The sequence below is a fragment of the Gossypium hirsutum genome, chromosome D01, assembly GCF_007990345.1.
Source record: "Gossypium hirsutum isolate 1008001.06 chromosome D01, Gossypium_hirsutum_v2.1, whole genome shotgun sequence".
Classification (NCBI taxonomy): domain Eukaryota; kingdom Viridiplantae; phylum Streptophyta; class Magnoliopsida; order Malvales; family Malvaceae; genus Gossypium; species Gossypium hirsutum.
The window spans coordinates 60837011-60857392 of NC_053437.1; the positions used below are offsets into that span (position 1 = coordinate 60837011).

Consider the following 20382-nt stretch of genomic DNA (forward strand, 5'->3'; position numbering starts at 1 on the left):
GACCCGTCAACAATTAACTTGAAATTGTTTTACTCGATTCGATTGACCGTTCACCTCTACTTGTCCGAATAGTTTACCCATTAAATTGTACAGTTATTATTGTTTATTTTGTGGAGTTGAACAAAAATAACTAAATACATTTTCACAAAGATTTTAATATGATAAAGAATTTAATTGTGTAAACTATTTGATAAGGCAATTGATCCAATTAAAGTGAGGATGACCCTTGAGCAGAAGCCCAAGCATTAGAGAGGTAGGGCATGCCCAAGCATAAAATATTTTTTTATGTAATAATATAATTCGAACTCGTGTCAAATAAATGTTTAATAAAAATTTAAATCACGTAATTATCTTTAACATGTGATATTTAATAAATTTAAATTTTGAATCTATATTTCCCACCAGAATGAAAAAAAAAGTGTAATTTAATATGGGTGTGGAAATTTTCAAGTTTCCAAAAATAGTAAAATTTCAAATTTTAAACAAATCCAACAACCAAAAAGAGATTCAATAAATCACTCAAGCCAGAAATTATAAATTAAATCATTTACGATGCAATAGTTTATTAATATTAATCTCAATCTGTTTTTTTTTTCAACATTTAAATAGAAAAATAATGCATTTCAACATACTAAAAACATATTTCTGTACTGACAATAATATTGATATCATTAAAATTCAACCGACTGCGATGACATGATTGAACAGTAGAATGAACATTATTTCCATCACGCAATCAGCCCATAAAGAATTACTATATTTAGAAACTTGAAATTATTTTGAAGGGCCCAGCCTAAAGCAGTATTATCTTTGATAAAAGTCAATTAGTGATTTAAGAAGGCCCATTCCTACCATAATTCAATCACCCATTTCTATTGAATTTTTATTTTTGGAAATTAAGTATAGCAAGACATTGCCAAAAATAGCAAATAATTTTATCATCACCTCCCACTTAATCATCCAAGTTTGTGGTTGAGATTTCCAAGCCTAACCCTTTTGCCATTTTTATCAAGCAAATGTATGGGAGTAGAGATTTTTGGCATTTTGAAGCTCCAACTTTTAGAAATTTCTTTTCATGTTGAAAATAAAGTTCAAATAATGGTTAGATTTATTTTAAGGAAAAAATTTCTAGCAATAATTTGAATTAAAGTTATTTTTTCTTCAATGAAATTTTGTTAGGAATGGTAAATTTCAACTCTTTTTTCTAAATAAAATTACAACCAATTGTATAAAGATAGCAATAAAGAAGACAAGTGGAGAAGGTGAGGTTCGATTCACCTAAATAAGATGGAGAGTTTATACTGGTAAAGAAGATGGAGGAGGAGGAAATAGAAGAGGTAAGCTTCAGAGAGAGAGAGAGAGAGAGCCCTATTTCTTCGTACGCCCCAGTTTATATAGTGGGTCGTCTTATGTCCTATAGCGCGGCATAAACGTATAAAGGTTCATATGGTTGTGTGAGATGGTCAAGTGCCAAATGAGCACTACTGTTGCAAGTTGGTTGTCGTTATAGTACGTACTATATGATCCCACTTGTGTCGTAAGTTGCTGTGCTCTAATAATTCTATTCTTAAAGTACCAAGTGACAGGTGAGCCCGCTTATCTTTGTACGAAGGGTTTTGAGTAAGTGAGATCTTTAAAATATATACTGTGACAAGTTATTACAATAGGTCCGAATAAAACCACAAAAATCATCAAGAGAAATTCAAGTGAAACTATTTATCATGTGTTTTTAATTTCTTATGAACTACCAACTTGTTTGGTTGTAATTATTTTATCAATCAAAGATTGATATACCTACATATGCTATTATTTGATACCTGCAGTTAGAGAATGTTGACTTGCAAACATTAACCAAATTGTTGATGTTGAAAAGCATATATAGGTTAAATAATAATATTTTTTTGTGAAATCATAAGTCAATAATATTAAATACAAAAACATAGATTAGATGAATTAATTAATGTATAGATACATGTACTCAACTGCTTCAACCCATGCCTCTTTTGATTCCTATTTTATTAGACAACCCTACATTATTAAGTGGAGTCAACAACAACATATACCAACACCAATCACACAATTGAGATTTTTGTGTGATTTTATACATGAAATTCTGATTTGACTTAATTTTCTTAAATTATCGACACCATTCTACAGTTATATGCTGCGTACCCAAATAAATATATTTATTCAATATAAAATAAACTAATGTTTTTATTTCTTTAAATGTGTATAATTGAATTAGAATTAAAATTTTATATATATATTTAAACCACATCAAAGTTCCATGTGTATAATTACACTAAGTTAAAGTTGATGTATTAATTGTACATTCAATTAAAATTTATGTACCGTTTTAAATTTTATCTCGAAAAATACACACACAAAACTTTTACCACTCACTTATATTTCATTCATTAAATAACCCTTTTTTTTTTATAAATGCCTTATGTATATAATGATTTAACTTTCATCCAAGTCATGGATATGATTTAATCTAATAAAATATAAATTACAATCATAATTAATTATTAATGTCTATAAAATAAATAAAATTCCATTTAAACCTAAATCATCATAATTTACCATTTTATCACGTAAGCTTTCAATAAATAAAATTTCAAGTTTGACTTTTGGGAACGACTGCTTCAAGCAAATAGTAAACATCTCCTTTATAATTGTGGTGTCCCTTTTGATAATTAAAGCATGGAATATTTTGTTGTCAAAAATAAAAATATTAAAAAGTCAACTACACAATAATTAAGGTATTAAGATAGGATTAATATTGTATTATAATTTCAAGCAATTCAAGAAACTGGGAAGGAACGGTATGATTCATCTTGATCCGTAATATTAAAAGGCTTTTCTAATGTGATTGGACAATTCGCTTAATACAATACATGTTTTCAAAGAAGGTAATAGGGTAATTGATGGTTTGACAAATTTATATTCATGCAACCCTCGGATGGAGTCCTTTAATCTCTACATAATGATCTATCTAATGTAGTGTGACCTCGTTTTACTTTGTTTCAGTTTAATCCCTCTTTTGTATCAAAAAATATAAGATTGTATTATACTATACCATTGTTTTTTGAATTTAATCATAAGTAGAATTTTTCAATTTTCTTTTTGGTGAATTGTAATAATAGGGCAAAGCCCAAACAACCAACGCGACTAACACGACTCAAACTCAGGCTACACTTGGGGCGGTAAACGCTCTTAACTATCATATCATCACATGAGATTCAGAATTTAATTTTCAATTTTAATTGACTTGTTTTGGTTTTCTTTATAGGTTGAGACAAGAAATTTATAAAAATTGATGAAAGAACCAAAAGTAAAAACAAATGGCTTTTTTTTTCCAAATACATTCGACCCATTTTTTTTTATAATTTGAGTTACTTGTTTTTTTAATTACCTATTTTTAAATGTTTTAGTTAAAATTAAATTAAATTAGAGAATATATTAAATATGGATGAGTATATAATACTAATTTTAGGGAAAATTAGTAGAAAATGTCGGTTTAAAAAAATAATTAGGAAATTAGGTTTTTTTTTAAATTTAGGGAAATAAACTGATTTTGTAGAGAGAAACAAAAAACGGGTCTAGCAAGACATGTTTTCTTCCCACACATTTTCAACCTTAAGCCTATTAGGGAATCCCATGAAAAAATTTTAGAACTCGAGAATCCAAAAATAATTTTCAAACATCCCATCCCAGAAATCTTAGACGGTCATGGACTCCTGCATGATTTATTTTTTTGAAAATTTTCTCCCTGGTTGCCTATATAAAGGGGGTTTTGCTTCCCCTTACTCCATCAGCTCTCTCGTCCATTGTCCCTTAGAAAATTTTTCAATTGTTAATTTTTGTTGAATGTTGAAATTTTGGGAGGGAAAGTTTGTTTGTGTTGGAGTTTTAGGGAGACATTGTGATAGTTTTAAGGTATGCTTAAGTTCATGGTGATGTGACGGTAGAGAAAAGCTGAAACACGACTCGGGGCAACAGCCATTTCTATGATTAATGAACTCATTAATAACCACAATCGCTGCTGCCTCGACTCAAGTTTCAGCTTTTCTCCACCGTCATAGTCACTCCCCCCTGAAAGTCTTCTTGCTCCCAACTCTATCACATGTTTCAAACAATGAGGTTAAGGATACTACTTTGATGGAGATGGAGAAAATGAATAAGTTGATTATATTGGAAAACCTCTTTTTTCCCCTATGATTATGATGTCAAACTTATGTATGCGGTTTATAAAGCATCCTCTTCTAGTGGCATGAAACTTGAACCCGTGACCACAATATCACCATCAATTGGGAGCTTGAGTTGCAATGCGATATCTTCTAAGGTGATGGTGCAGTCCCGATTTTAAAGACGTACGTGTCTCAGTCCTCTAACTTCGTCACTGATTAGGTGATAGAAGGGTGAAAAAGAAATTAGGATAATATTTCAAAACGAAAATTAGGGTTTTCCTTTTACATAATAAACAAAAGTTTATGTTATGGGGGAAACTTAATTGTGATTGTGAGGATGGAAATGTGGACTCAACCAATGAAAGGAGTTGGTGGAAATTGTAGCTACTTCAATGCCCTTTAACAATCATTTTACTTTTTTGTAGCCTCTACCATATACCTAATCCAAATAGTTCTGGGTTTTAGTACATATTGTATTATATATTGTATAAATTAAAGCAACTAGTTTTTGTTTTTGAGTACTCAATTTAATTATCTTGATAAAGACTGTCCATATGGGAAAAAAAAATCTATAAATAAAAAAATACTGATGTTTATTTTTAAGTATAATGGACGTATCTAAACTCCAAATAAGATTTTATATTTTTTTGTACTTTTATTATAATATACCAAGATAGATTAATGGACCATTTTCTTATATTATAAGGTAGGGTTAAATTATTTTTAGGGTTTAAATTTGATCAGTATTCTCATATTGGTATAAATTTTTTTTTTGTTTAGGTTAGTCCTTGGACTAGACAATTGTTCTCCTATAGAGGCCTGGACTTTTTTTTCCCAAATTAATCACTGAATTGGTCCAAGTTAGTCTATTATATTTTCTTGAAAACCTTAAATGTAAGAATAATTATCAAGTTTAAGCCATAATATGAGAATAATTATTAGGTCCCGAGATTAATTTGGACAAAAAAAGTTCAAGCCCCGATATAGAAAGAGTTGACTAATCCATGCCCCAATACGAAAATAATCACTAAATTTAGAGATTAACTTAGACAAAAAAATTCAAACCCCAATATAAAAATTATTATAAAATTCATACTCTAAATAATAGGATATAATCCTATTTGCATGGGAAGGTGAATTAACTTGGAAATACCCCCAGACATTTGCAAGAAGATATAGATACATGCCATATAGCTATATATTTATGCAAAAGTCACTTTAAACTGGTCAAAATACCATCCAGACGGTAATTTTCTCGGAAAGTTGACTGACTATTATCCACGTGTAATATGTCCCATAGGTGCTGGGTTGACGATGCCCTTTCCCAGTGCTTATTCAAGCTAGGTTTGCGTCGCTTGTCCTTTCAACTGTTCTATATGTCGTATTCACTGCACACGTGTTTTGGCCATCAAATACGAATAACATTTGCTTTTCACACCAGCTCCAATAATAATAATAATAATAATAATAATAATAACAACGGTGAATTTTTGTTTTTTAACTATAAATAATAATTATATATTTCTTTTTTTATATAATACCTAAAACTATTTTGTTTTTGTAGGTTGGCCCGGCATATTACTCTTTCCTTGTGCCTATTTCGTTATAAGGGGTTGGTTTATAGGTACAACATTTGTAACTTCGTGGTACACTTATGGATTGGCTAGCTCCTATTTAAAAGGTTGCAATTTCTTAACCACCGCAGTTCCTACCCTTGTTAATTTTCTCAACCCATAAATAGAAGGATACTGCGCTTTAACGCATTCGAACTTACGCCATCTTATATTAACAATAATGTCCATACCAGTCGAACTAAGACTCAATCGACAAACTACCAAATTCTTATAATTACATGCCAATTAATGTTCGAATTAATTTTCATCATCAATTCAAATTATTGATGAAACTATCTCAACCATTTAATTTATCTCACCAACTAGTTATTTATACCATTAATCTTTTTTATAACAATTTTATTTATTTGTCAAGATTTTGAAGGTTGTAAAAATGAATATAGTATATTTATAGCATATTTATGTTATATTTATATATATATTTTAAATTTTAAATTAAAAAATTGTAATGTATGAATAATTTATCTTTTAACTTTATAAAAAATGTCATTTTAGCCTTCCATTTAATTTTTCGCCTCTTTTAACTCTTAAACTTGTTTTGTTTGTCAAATCACCCCAAAATGAATAGAAAAGTTAATGTTTGTTAATTTTGTTGTCATGACAATCCGCAATTATGCCAAAATTAAGATTTTTCATCTATTTTGAGGTGATTTGACAAACCTTACAAGTTTAATGGCTAAAATAGATAAAAAAAAAAGTAAATGGAGGACCAAATAAGTCATTATGCCTATTAATAGTTAGATTTAGATAATATCTTTAATAAAAACTACAAATTTACTAATAATTTTTATGTAAAATTTAAATATTTTATTGAAATACTAACTTAAGAATAGAATTCATTAATTTTATTAAAGTTGAGGTCTTAGGAATTCTAAAATCCCGTATTAGAGTTTCACTCTATGTAAATCGTACGTGGATATTTTCAAATTTATTATGGTTTAAGTTTCATGATGAATAGATCTTATCTAAATTTATTGTAATCTAAATTCAATTATTAATTCCGATATAAAATTGTTAAAAGCGATTGTGATTATACTTGTAATTTTTTGAAATATAAATATAAAATTTATAGATAATCCTAAAAATTATTAAATAAATGGGGGAAAGATGGGCCCCACACTCCTCGAAATGGGACAGCCGTTGGATTGTTTATAGTTTTACTTTGATGTTGTGGGCTCCACTTTCCCTTCCGTTCTTGTTTTCTTCTTCTTGCAAATATCAATTTGAGAACTCTAATCTCACACGTGTTTTGCAGTCAACAGTCCTACCTTTCTCCTGCGCTTTACACGTGTCTATAGGAGATCTGTCTGTCCACCCGGTAATAACAAATTTTACTTGTTTCTGTTTTTTTTGTTAAGAAAAAGGATTAATTATCATTAACTACGGATAACTCAAATTGGAGTTTCATTTTTTACACTTAATTTTAATTATAATTTATTTAAAAATAAATAGCTAAATTAACAAATTAGCTGGTTGTGTAAATGATAAGTAATTTCCACGTAAGAAAAATATATAAGATAACAAATTTTCTCATTTCTCACTTTCTTTCTAATTTCATCCTTTTTTTTTTCTCAATTTTGTTTGTTTGTTTGTTATGGGATTCTATAACGCTTGTTCCATCGTTACAATTTTATATCCAATAAATATGTTATAAGTTTACGTAATCTTAATCAGATTTGATCATGAATCAGATTGGAGTCGTGTCAATGTCAAAATTTATGTCTATTTTCTAAGCTCAATTTAGCTCGAAAAATTGATTTAAAATTTTATTCAAGTCCGTTCTAGATAAAAAAATTAAATTCAAGCCCGATTTGGCTCACTTGTATTAAAATTTTTTATGTAAAGATACTTAAATAACATAAAGATAGTTGCAACTTATCAAGCAAATGCCTCTAAAATAGAAGAAAAATTAACAATAAAACAAGATTCATACAATCTTCAAACAATAAAAATAAAATAGTAGCAATATAATAGCAAAACAACAACAGAAAAAAAAATTAGGTAGCTTCAGGCCTGGTTTGGGAAAAAAAATCTTACCCGAGGCCAAACTCATTTAGAAAATAAGTCTTTTTTTTTGTCCAAGCTCATTTTCGAGCCTATATTTTTGCTCAAACTCTCTCACTTTTTGGGTTGGCCTTCGGGCTTGGGCGGGTGGCTCGACCATGATCAGGTCTACTTTTAATAAATTTAATTTTAATCTTTATATTTTGATTTTTAGGAATTAGTCTCTTTACTTTTCAAATTTCAAAATTCAAGTACAATTATTAATACAATTAAAATTATTTTGTTAAATTCAACTTCATTGCAACGTCATATTTTTATTCACATTGCTATCAAGTGAGATTTTTTTTAATTTCAAAATGTCACACCAACAAATTTAACAAAGAAATCTAATAGTGTTAATAATTGGTATGAAAAGGAAAGAGAGTGAATTCTTAAAAATAAAAATACAAGGATTAAATTCAAAATTTATGAAAAATACAAAAACTATGACATATCTTAACCTTTTATATATTTTATATTTTCAAAAATATATATTTTTGGAACTTAATTCCCATAGTATTTTTTTAAATGAGCAACTCAATACTAATAAGTGTCGAAACTCTTATATTGTTGAACTGTCAAAATTCTCAAGCCTAAAATCTCTAAAAATCACATAAAAATACAATAAATTTAACTTTGACATCCATGAATATCAAGATCAACTTAAATAAAATTCATGTACCTGGTTTATTTTTTATCGTTAGGAATTTCCACCATCATTAATAAACGTTAAACTCAATTAAATTCACGTCTTAACCATGTAATAAACATATCAATTTCAAGCAACCTAAACAGGTCGTAAATCTGCCAAGTATTATTACTTTTAAAGTAAAATCGTGATGATAATGTGTTATAAAATAACGTGTAAACTATAAAGTAGAAAAATGAATATAATTAGGGAAAACAATAAATTTCATATATATCATTTCAATTAAATGATTTAGGAGAGTTATATAAAGATATCCATGGGAGATTACTTGAATGAATTCTTATAGTAAAAAATATTTAAAGAAAAATGTGTAGTAAAATGCATTCACATATATAAATTTTCATAAACATGCATTGACCTATTATTAATGAGTGGGAATTTAAGGATTTTGACCCTACTTGTCTTGAAATTTAACATTGTTAAAGTGAACACATTGAGAAGGTGTGAAATGTTGGTCCAGATATATTTATAAATGTATGGACCATTCAAAAATCCAAAAACCCCACACAACAATATTATTTACCTTTCAACATCTATGTTCACATTGAATTTAATCTACACTTGCTATCATTTCTTTTCTCAATAATTTATTAAAATGAATTATAGCTCATTTTATGAAAAATTTATTGTTATAAAAATAAACTAATGAGAAATTAACGAGAACTTTAAGGTATGTATCAATGTCACTTTTTTTAAGGTTCTATTTGCCCTCGCTTATATTATAGTGTGCAAAAGAGTTACTAGTAAATGAATCTCGAGGATACAATGAAACCCAATGACTTGTCTACATTCATAGAAACAGTCTATTGAGCACTGAGTGGAGCATAGTAATGATATCAATTTTCTATAAATAATTATTGCATAATAATAGATTTAGCCTTCCAATGTTTATAGATTCTATTAATTTGGTCTTAGTTCTAAAAAATCAACAAATTTAACCTCCAATACTTTACATATTCTATTAATTTATTCTTGATTCTTAAAAATTCAAAAATAAAAACTTAAAAAAATAAAATTTGTTTAAAGGTTTATTTTTGATAAAAAATACATATAGAATTATAAATAAATTATCAATAAATGAATACTGCAAATAATATTTAAACCAGGTTTTTTTAGAGTTTTTTTTAATAAATAATAATTTATTTATTATACATTTTGCCTCATTCCTTAGTCCTTGCCAAATTTACCAAGCGTTGGACATTGCCTTTGCCCATAACCACTAGCACCAATAACTCTTATAACTTTGAACTCCTCGATTTTCACATCTTTTATTGTCGTGCCATTGAACCAAGAATTGGTTGTGAAGCTACTGACATAGTCTTCCACATGCTAGATATCCAAAACTTCATCCTCACCTATATATCCCAAATCATGCCCACCTTCAAGCAAACCTCAAACGCAATAAACTCGTTTTGAATAACAACCTAAACACATCGATTCTTACCCTTTTTCACCTCAGGCTATAGGTTTTTACCCAAACTGAACATGGTGGTCATTACTGTTGAAAAAAGGGAAAAGTTGAATCTGCTTAAATTTTCTTCATGGTTTTTCCTTAATTTGTTTTAGTTATAAATATTTTATAATATTGTATGTGTTTTTATCAAAAATAAACTTTTAAAATAAATTTTTTTAAGTTTTTTTTTAATTTTTAATTCTTAATTTGTAAGAATCATGACCAAATTGATAGAATCTAGAATGACTAAATTTATTATTATGTAGATAAAAAATGCCACATCAACATTCCATTAGTAACTGAAATGGGAAATTTTAAACCTGAATGACAAAAATGTAAATGCGCTAATAGACAATGTTTCAATTTATCAATTATTCTTTTTTATCTTTTACCTATTTCATTTTACATACTTTTCTTTGGGTGGGGATAAATCATTGACTTTGGGATTTGAATTCATTCAATTTATCAATATTGTTTCAACCATAAATTCAAATTAATGTGATTTATGGTAGACAATACTTTTAGGAATGCCATTCAATTTTTCAAAGCTTTAACCTTTAAGGAATATAGTTTAAGGTTTAAAAAAAAAATAAAATAGAGATCAATTACATAGATAAAGCAATTGCACTACAAGTTGAGACCCCATCAATTTGAACTTGCTCAATAATATCTGTAGGAATTTCCTTGAACTTGATAAATCCATACGGATTCTTTTACATTGCACCAGCCAACATGTGAGCTGTAGCATTAATTTCTCTTGCTACCTTCTATAAAATCACTTGGCACTTTCTACTACTAAGTTCATTTATTCTAATCACTAAATCCCTATTCGACTTACCACGAGAATTGTTCGAGATTGCTGAGAATAGTTTAAGCGTTTTTAAGTGTGAAATAGAGTGATTGTGCTTTAGTTTAGTTGGTATAGTTGTTATTAAATTATTTTATAAATTGGTATTTAAATTATATATATTTTTCATTTTGGTATCTAATTTTGTTTTGTATCATAAGTGGCACCTAAACTATTCTTCTGTTACCCATTTTATATCAAAATGTTATACTAACGTGATAATTTATTATTAGTTGGAACTTTAAGGTACGAACTTGGAAAATGAGTGTAGTTTAGGTACTAATTTGTGGGTTAAGCCCTTTTAGATATAGATTTAACAACTGGACTAACAGATGTACCAACTTGAGAATAAAAAAATAGTTTAAGTATCACTTGTGACTCCAAAAAAAAAGGCACAAAAATAGGAAAAACGAGTATAACTTAGGTACCAATTTGTGGATTAAGCCTTGTTATTACAACAATAAAGAGGCAGTAGGCTCGAGCATACTTAAACATGTACTTCTTCGAAATAAAAAATCTTACTTAAAAATTAAGCTGAGAAGATAATTAGATTATTAAAAAACTATATTAAGGCTAATAAAGTACCAATTAATTTGTAAAAAAGGATAAAAATAATAATTTACATCTTAAATATATATTGCTTTCTTTTCTCAAACTTTTAAAAGCATTTTATTTGCATAAAGTGCTTAGTATTAATCGATTATTTAAAGTTGAAATAAAATTATCTAAACCAATTTTTTATTGTTAAAATACTAAAAATATGATAAATTACATCAATATTTTGGTGATTGCTTTTTCAAAATGCTTAGAATTATTTATAGTCTCTCCTTTATCCTTATATAATAAGATAAATGTGTTTTAGCGCATTCGAACCCACGTTCTCCTAACAATAATGTCGATACTAACTAAACTAAGACTTAGTCAGCTTTAAGGACACTCTAAAATGAAAGTTAAGACCAAATTGTTTGGATATTCATTGTATTATTACAAATGTTTTATATTATTTCTCTAATTTTAATAGGATTTATATTTAATTTATTGAAAGTGTATATATTTAGTGCATAAAAATGATAAATTATTAAAAATAAATTCATTTTGATTTAATTATTTTAAGGGAAATTATTTGGTACATTGCTAGTGAAATTTTTAGACTTTACAAGCAGAGTTAGGGGTTAACAAGTGTCCTATAGGAGTATAGTAAAATATTTTAAAAAAGAGACATGTCAAATTTTCAAGACTGTAGAATAAAAAAAAATACACTACTAACGTACCAAATATTGATCCTTATTTTAAACGCGTTGTATTTAACTCACTAATTGTATATAGAATTATATAAGATGAAATTAAAAAACTATATATTTAGGGATGCCATAGCAGAATATATCACTTTCATTCAAGTCATGATAGTTTTATTACACATCATATGTAATAGTTAAGTAATTAATTAATGATGCAATTGACTTTTCTTTTAAAAAAAATTATGCATCATGTTTTTAGTGGAAGTGATACATATCGGGATCACTAAATTATACAATTTTTTATATGATTAATATATTAAATTTAAATGTTGATGCTAGTTTTCAATAAGGAAGAAGGTAAGGAAGAGAAGGTGGCTAAGAGGAGTGTTGGTTCACCTGTGATAGGTGGAGAGTCGGAGTTCAAGTGCTGAGGGAGAAGGAGAAGGTGAAGGAGGAGGAGACTAGGTTGATACTTAGGTTTTTCTTAGGGAAGAAGGGACATCATTAGTCCCTTGTGCTTTGGGGCTTATATAGAGAGGTAACCCATTCTCTTTAGTGCCACTTAGCCAACAATACAAGGAATCTACATAACTGTGTGGTGACTAAGTGATAGGGTCGTTACAAGTAAGTTGTCACCATATAATGTACTGTGTAGTGACATTCTCATTCATGAGGCTATATAAAGTTGTTAAGACTCAATGGTCTCTATAAAAGATGTGTAGGGAGTGGTACGCTAATGATTCCCCCATACCTCAGGAGATGCATAGCAAGTCCGCTCCAAGCTAATTCAGATATAATGTGCGAAGAGTTCTTCACGAACCATCGTAAGTGAGAGGTTGTATGCAGGCATTTCCTCACAGAAGGTCTTCTATGGGCTATTTCATGTTTTTTGTATGATACTTGCAGTGGTAAGGCCAAACATAATAATTTTTACTCTCACTCCCTCAATTTAATTTATATGATTATATTAGTCAAATGGAAAAATATACATAAGAAAGATTACAATTTACGAAAGGTAGAATGTAAAAAAAGTAGGGCTAAAAAGTAAAGGCACGAAACGGCGGTTGTTGTCGTTTGAAGGAGAGGAGAGCCGCCACCACAGCATCTACGTGTAAGTTTGCATGAAAATGTCAATAGTAAATTTGCTTTTTCATAAGGGCATTATCGTCCTTCAATTTAAATCAATATGGAAACTCCACCAAGGAAGCCTCAAGCGGGATTTCCATCCAAAAATGGTTTTTAAATGAAAAAATATTAAAGATGTTGTTGTTTTATTATTATTTTAATAATAAATTTTCACTTAATTATACTTAATTAGAGTATCCCAATTTATAATAACAACTGAGAATTAAAGAAACTATCTATTTATATTTATTTTAAATATTTTATTAAATTAATAATACGAGTTAATTGAACCCAGCTCAATTATGAAATTATTAAAATATTTTTCACATCCAATTAAATTTGGATTAGTATACAAATTCGCCACTATATTTTAGTTTTGTTGATACTTTTAAACTAATGGTAAATTTACCACTCCACTTCAACACTATATTAAAATTTGTTTATTTGAGTGAATTTTGAAATTAAAGTTTAATTTTTAATTAAATTTTACTATTCAATTTTAATTTAAATTAATCTTAGTTAAATTCAAATTAAAATGTTTTATTTAAATAATTAACTAATTAACATAATGTTAACTATTAATAAAAAAATTGTTATTTATAGAAAATAAAGTATTTTTTCTATATTTTAAAAAATTTCAAGTCTTCCTTCCATTAAATTAAAATCCGAAATTAATATATAATTTTTAGTAATTTTATAAAGTAACTTATTGTTGACTCTTAAAATAAAAATATTTGAAATACTATTTTCTCATTAAAATTTATTTTTAAATCATTAAAATTAGTATCTAATTGTAAAAATCAAATTTAATGGAAAAATTAATTAAAATTTAAAGTTTAGTCTATCAAATAAAAGCATTTTTAGAGTATATAATATCAATTAAAATAAAATATAGTAACAAATTTTAATATTTATATTTTTATAAGAATATTTTTATCTTTTTCATAATAAATTAATAAAAATTAATAAAACTTAAACCGAAACACTAATGTGAATTTTAATAAATATATTTACTACATAATCATAAATCTTGTCTAATTTCTTTATATTTTTTATTACAACTTTTCTAAAGGATGCCTTAAAACCGCTTTATCTAAAAATTTGTGTCTGAAAAAAATATTAATTTGATTTTATTTATAGAGAGATAAAAAGGGTTTTGTCCTTCATTGATATATGCATTCAAATGTTTTTTTTTCTCTTCTCTGACTCTCTCTCTCTCTCATAAAATTTTTTTTTCTTGTTTTGTTTCAAATTATAACCGACTCTTTTATTTTCTTTTCTTTGTTGATGACTATTGAGATGATGGAGCAAGAAAAAGAAAAAGGAATAAAAGGAAGGTTGTTATGCCATCAATGGTGAATTCAATAACTCTCCTCAAAGTAGAACAAAAAGAGCAAGAAGAAGAAGAAGAAGCTTAGCTATAGCTTGGCCTTGTTATTTTCATGGCTACCAGTAGAAGCAACATGAATCACTCCATCCAACTAGACCATCACCATCATCATCAAAATCAAGACCATCATCAAAGTCATCAGATTCCTTATGCAATGATGCAATCATCTTCATCATCTTCCATCCCTGCAAACTTCGTGTAAACTTTTTTTTTTGTTCTTTTTAACTATAAAAAAACTAAACCCAGAATCAACCTTTCTTCATCCTCTAGTTTTTTTTTTTTTGAATAAGCAGAAGCAAAGAAACTGGAGCTTATGATTTAGGCGAATTAGATCAAGCCCTTTTTCTCTACCTTGATGGACAAGACCCTTCCACTATTCAAGACCAAAGACGTGAGTGTTTTTATTTCCTGCATCTCCTGTCTTGTTTTTTGTTTGGTCACAAGAAAAACATGTTCATGTTTTCAAACAGATTAAATTTCCCAGAACTTTCTTTGACCAGATCCTTACAGAAACAAAACCCAAAAACTAAAGAAAGAATTCAAAGAAAAATAATTTCTTTTTATTTATTATAGCTTTGGACCATGACTTGTAACAAACACCTCTTTATGATCATGAATTCCTTGAAAAAAAAAAGAATCTCTTTACATGTACTGCCAAGTGTACGTTTAAGGGGTATGGGTTTTGTTTGCCTTTCCCCCCCCCCCTCTTTTCGATGGAACAAAGCTACAAATGGATGATGCATGACGATCCCTATGTGTTTTTTTTTCTTACATCTCTTGTCTTTGTCTCCCTTCCTTTTCTTTTGGGTCTTTTTTGAATAATCAGTTTCTTTTATAAATGCAGATCATAGCTCTGGAATAAAGCCTCCTACTCTCAACATTTTCCCTTCACAGCCTATGCACGTTGAACCACCATCATCAACAAAAGTAAATAAAACTTTATATATATTGATCTACAGCTTTTATGGTAAGTAGAAATTATATATATTTAATTTTCAAAGTGGGTTTGTTTTTGTATTTGGTATAGACAAGTAGAGGATTAGTTTCTCCATCAACTAGTGGTTCAAAAAGACCATCAGAGCCGTCCATGGAGTTGGCCAACCCCAGAACTGATAATATTGCTTCAGCTTCTGCTCCAAATCAGCCACCTAAAGCTGTCAAGGTATGATTGGCTCCCTTGCATCATCTTATTGAAAAAGAAAACTGAGATTCCCATGTTTTTTATTATTATTTTGTTTGGAATCTATTGTAACACTGCATGTCTTAATTTAGCAGCGTGAGGGGAATCGAAAAGGACCAACAACTTCAAGTTCAGAACAGGAAGGACCCAAAACACCAGACCCTAAGGTGAAACACTTTGACTCTCTTTTTATAGACATTCAATTATATTGAACCACCATATTGTAATTTTTTTTGGAGCAGACACTGAGAAGACTTGCTCAGAATAGAGAGGCAGCAAGGAAAAGCAGACTGAGAAAAAAGGTCAGCTTGTAAATTGAATTAATTACTACCTACTGATACTGCTTTCTTTGCTACTAATTTTCTTGGGTTTTTGAACACAGGCTTATGTTCAGCAATTAGAGTCAAGTAGGATTAGGCTTACCCAACTGGAGCAAGAACTTCAAAGAGCCAGGGCTCAAGTGAGAGCATTAAACCACCCATAGTTCATTTTATATCATCTGTTTTATAATATAATTGAAATCTTTTCTTTTAGGGCATGTTTTTTGGTGGTGGTAATATGTTGGAAGGAGAACAAGGGCTTCCTGTTGGAATTAACAACATAAGCTCAGGTTGTCTACTACTATAAATGATCTCTCTCTCTCTCTCTCTCTCTCTCTCTCTCTCTCTCTCTCTCTCTCTCTCTCGTATATATTATAAAGTGAAATATGTTTTATTATGGTGCAGAGGCTGCAGTGTTTGACATGGAGTATGGAAGATGGGTAGAAGAACACCATCGACTGATGTGTGAGCTACGAGCAGCGGTACAAGAGCACTTACCGGAGAACGAGCTCCGGATGTACGTGGACAACTGCTTAGCACATTTCGACGAGGTGATGAACCTAAAAGGCATGGCGGCCAAAACCGATGTGTTTCACCTTGTGTCTGGCATGTGGAAAACTCCCGCCGAACGCTGCTTCATGTGGATTGCTGGATTTCGTCCCTCTCACCTCATCAAGGTACTGTAATCTAACCCAAACTACCACACACATTTTTAAAAAATCTTTAAAACTAATTGCATTAGGATCCTAATTTTACATTATTCTTTCTTATACAATTTTTTTATTCCTTGTCTTCTATAATATATCTGAGTTAATTTGCACAAAATTTAAGAAATATACTTTTTTAAAAGAAGGCATGAAATTGACTGACGAAAGGTATGGAAAAGTTAATTTCTGTAAAAGGATTAGGCTAGTTGTTTAAATTATAAAGCCGTGTCTGTTAACTACAAATTGAGGCAGTAGAAAAGAGAGAACTTCACGTTTCTCTTCTCTTCTCTTCTCGACTCTCCACTGATCTCTTTTGTCTTCTCCTTCACGGAAATCAAGGCTTGTTTTCATCTTCCCATCTTTGTTTCCTGTTCATAAATATCCAAGCAAAATGGCCAAAAGTAGTTCAGTTTCAGACTTTCAGTTCACACTTCACATTTCACAACAAACATATATACATAACACGAAGCAAGCAAGACAAAGATAATGTTTTTGTATTTCAGGTTATATTGAATCAGATAGAGCCATTGACGGAACAACAGATAATGGGCATATGTGCATTGCAGCAATCCACACAAGAAGCTGAGGAAGCACTATCACAAGGCTTGGAAGCTTTGAATCAGTCTCTGTCTGATATCATAATCTCTGATTCACTTAGCTGCCCGCCTAATATGAGTAACTACATGGGCCAAATGGCTATCGCCATCAACAAGCTCTCCACCCTTGAAGGTTTCGTTAGACAGGTATGTATGTGCATGCCAACTTTCATCATTTTTTACCTGCCCTTGCTTTGCATTTACTAACTAGTTAGCTCTCATATTATTATTATTATTATTATTATTTGATTGGTGGGCTTGTGGGCCCCACGCCCCATGTATGATGATGATGATCTCACCAACATGGGTTCATACCTATTCATATATACTTATGTGGGATCCAAAAGAATTTGGCCGGAAATCAAACCTAACCTCGAACCTAGAAATCATGCACATATTATCAACCAACCCCACATACAAATATATATATATATACTAGATTATGACTAAAAACAAAGTTATATAATATATAAATAATTATTATAATATATAAATTTTTAGGAGGCGGTTGCTTTTTACTCTCTTTACTAAAAAAAAAGGGAATAAAATAATCATTGTAAGTTAAATCAAATAGAAAACTGATCATTCTGTTAAAATTTTTATTCATTTCTACTCTTAAAAATTTATCAATATGTCAACATGAGGTACCCATGGAACACCACCTGTCATTATCTGGTTATTCCGTTAGCCACACTAGTTTTTAACAGTACAAATAGATGAAATTTTTAACAGAGATAACCAAGTTGTTCTTTGATCTAAGGTACGAAGACTAATTTACCCACTTTTTTAATAGAAGGGATAAAATGCAACCTGACTCCTAGTACAGAGACCTCTATGATATTTTTACCAGAGAAAAGCAAAAATATTAAAAATCATAATGTCTTAGATATAAATCCCATTATGTATACACAATTCTCTATTTCTATATAAATATATAAAAAGATAAAAATATTCTCGAAATAATATAATTCGTTCAGTAAAACAATGATATTTTAGTTATTATTCAACCGAGTTAATATCTTATTAATATATAGCATATATATCTGCCATCTCAAAAAATGGTAAGGACATTTCGTAGGAAAGTGACATATGTATGGAGAAGTGTTTTAGGTTTGTGGGTAAAATTAAAATGTTGCCCATGCCATCTGAGGATCATCTAAAAATGACCAGGTTCAGCTTGTGTAGATTTAGGTAAATTTTCCCAATATAACATGGCTTATCAGTTTAGAGTAAAAGAAGAAAACAAAAGTTAATTTTATGGTTAAAATTTAGCCAGTTTCTTACTACTACCAATATTAGATGCCTGAAATGTATGAGAATATCTGTCCATTGAAGAATCAAACTCTACTTGTAGTTGTAGGAGTTATGAACTTTGTCCTTTCCTCCATTCCCCAAATGCTTAGCACTTTGGGTTTTCTTTTCTATTGAAAAACGAGATTAGCACAATGCCATATACCTTAGCAACCTATCAAAAATTTGATAATGTAATTCAAGTGATTCCAATTCAATTAAAGAAATTACATAAAATTAAATCGTGAAATCACGTAAAATTATATTTTTTTTATTAATTCACCCGTATTATTTGATTTTACACTCCAACACCTACAATTATCTCTCTTTTTTTTATTAATTTTACGAGATGCGTAAAAAGTGAAATAATTAAGGATTGAATTCAAATTCTTATATCACGCGATACGATAATCTTGTAATTAGTTGACATGAATATGAACAAGAAACCAGTTCAAGAATATTTGCATTTTCAGTACTTTCACATGCTAATGGGTCCCCTCCCTTTAATAATGCATATGGAGGTCCAAAGATATGCTTGATGTCCATATGTTTGTGATGTCATGGTCGTAACTGATTGACTTGAAAAGATAAATCTCCTCCAAACTAGCTTTTCTCCATCATTGTTACTTTAATTCATACCCAAAGTTATAAGTAAGTCATTGTACGAAATAATTAAGGTTGAACCCGGAAATTCTCTGTTGAAACCTTGTAGATCAAGCTAAGTAAATCCATAAACCAAGAAATTGAAATGGAACAACTATCCTTGCATCATTTTCAACCTTTTTTTTTTCCATTTGACAATCAAGTGGTGCCACAAAGTCATGGGTTGATTAGCAAATTATTAACTTGCCCTTAATCATGTTTTCTTTCTCTCTCTTTTTTCTAAAAAAATTAAATTGCTTATACACAAAGATTTACATATGTTCCATGTATCATTGGTCTTGTTTTTATTCTATATTTGATATAAAAATATATATAGGCAGATAATCTGAGGCGCCAAGCCATTCATCGACTGCATCAGATATTGACGATCCGCCAAGTAGCAAAGTGTTTGTTGGCGATAGCTGAGTACTTCCATCGCCTAAGAGCTCTTAGCTCTCTGTGGTTGGCTCGACCTCGGCAGGAACAATAGAAACCCTAGCTAGCTAGGTCTTTTTTTAAGTTGACTTTGATTATTAATGTCTTCTTTGATATTTTCATCAAGATTTCTACATATATAGATAGAATAGATTTGAAAAAGTTCATAATTAAAAGTGGGTATAAGTTTCTCTCTCTCTATACATATTTTTCTTCTTTGGCCAAAGGAATATGGATTTGATTTTGCAGATATTTCTGACTGATTAAAAAGAGAATGTTGAGAATAAGAAAGAATAGAGAAGAGGGGTTTGAACTTCTTTTAATATTATCTATTTTCAAAAGAGGACAAAATTTGATTTAGTCTTAGAAGAAAAAAGGATGCAAGTGTTGAATGTATATATGGGTTTTCTCTGGTTATAGGTTAGAATATAGGATTAAATGATTAGATCATTGGCTCATCTTAATCCTTAAAAGATAAGACAAAGTGGATGGAAATGTTTGGATTCAAAATTGATATAGCTTTTAAGTGAATTGCTATTGAAATAATTAGGAGTACGTGAATTCAAACGTATTTAAATGT

At 29.4% G+C, this 20382-nt stretch overlaps 1 protein-coding gene across 2 annotated transcripts; it reads left to right on the top strand.

The window, feature by feature from the left end:
• The first annotated feature begins 14412 nt into the window (after window positions 1-14412).
• Window positions 14413-20003, top strand: LOC107944815 (bZIP transcription factor TGA10). 2 transcript variants are annotated; one of them, XM_041087555.1, is made up of 11 exons: window positions 14413-14830; window positions 14926-15023; window positions 15477-15559; window positions 15660-15794; window positions 15905-15979; window positions 16055-16114; window positions 16195-16272; window positions 16347-16422; window positions 16538-16809; window positions 17343-17582; window positions 19705-20003. In XM_041087555.1, exons 1-11 carry the CDS (start codon window positions 14685-14687, stop codon window positions 19855-19857), a joined length of 1416 nt encoding a protein of 471 aa, XP_040943489.1. In that variant the 5' UTR covers window positions 14413-14684; the 3' UTR covers window positions 19858-20003. The 2 variants fall into 2 exon arrangements, with proteins under 2 accessions (XP_040943489.1, XP_040943490.1); XM_041087556.1 differs by having other exon boundaries at window positions 15908-15979.
• Window positions 20004-20382: the final 379 nt, after the last annotated feature.

What these genes read in the sequence shown, in the direction of transcription:
- LOC107944815 (XM_041087555.1), top strand. Translation starts at nt 14,685, where the DNA reads ATGGCTACCAGTAGAAGCAACATGAATCACTCCATCCAACTAGACCAT. An exon ending in TCCATCCCTGCAAACTTCGT is followed by an intron (nt 14,831 to 14,925) that starts GTAAACTTTTTT and finishes TTGAATAAGCAG; the next exon opens with AAGCAAAGAAACTGGAGCTT. An exon ending in TTCAAAGAGCCAGGGCTCAA is followed by an intron (nt 16,273 to 16,346) that starts GTGAGAGCATTA and finishes CTTTTCTTTTAG; the next exon opens with GGCATGTTTTTTGGTGGTGG.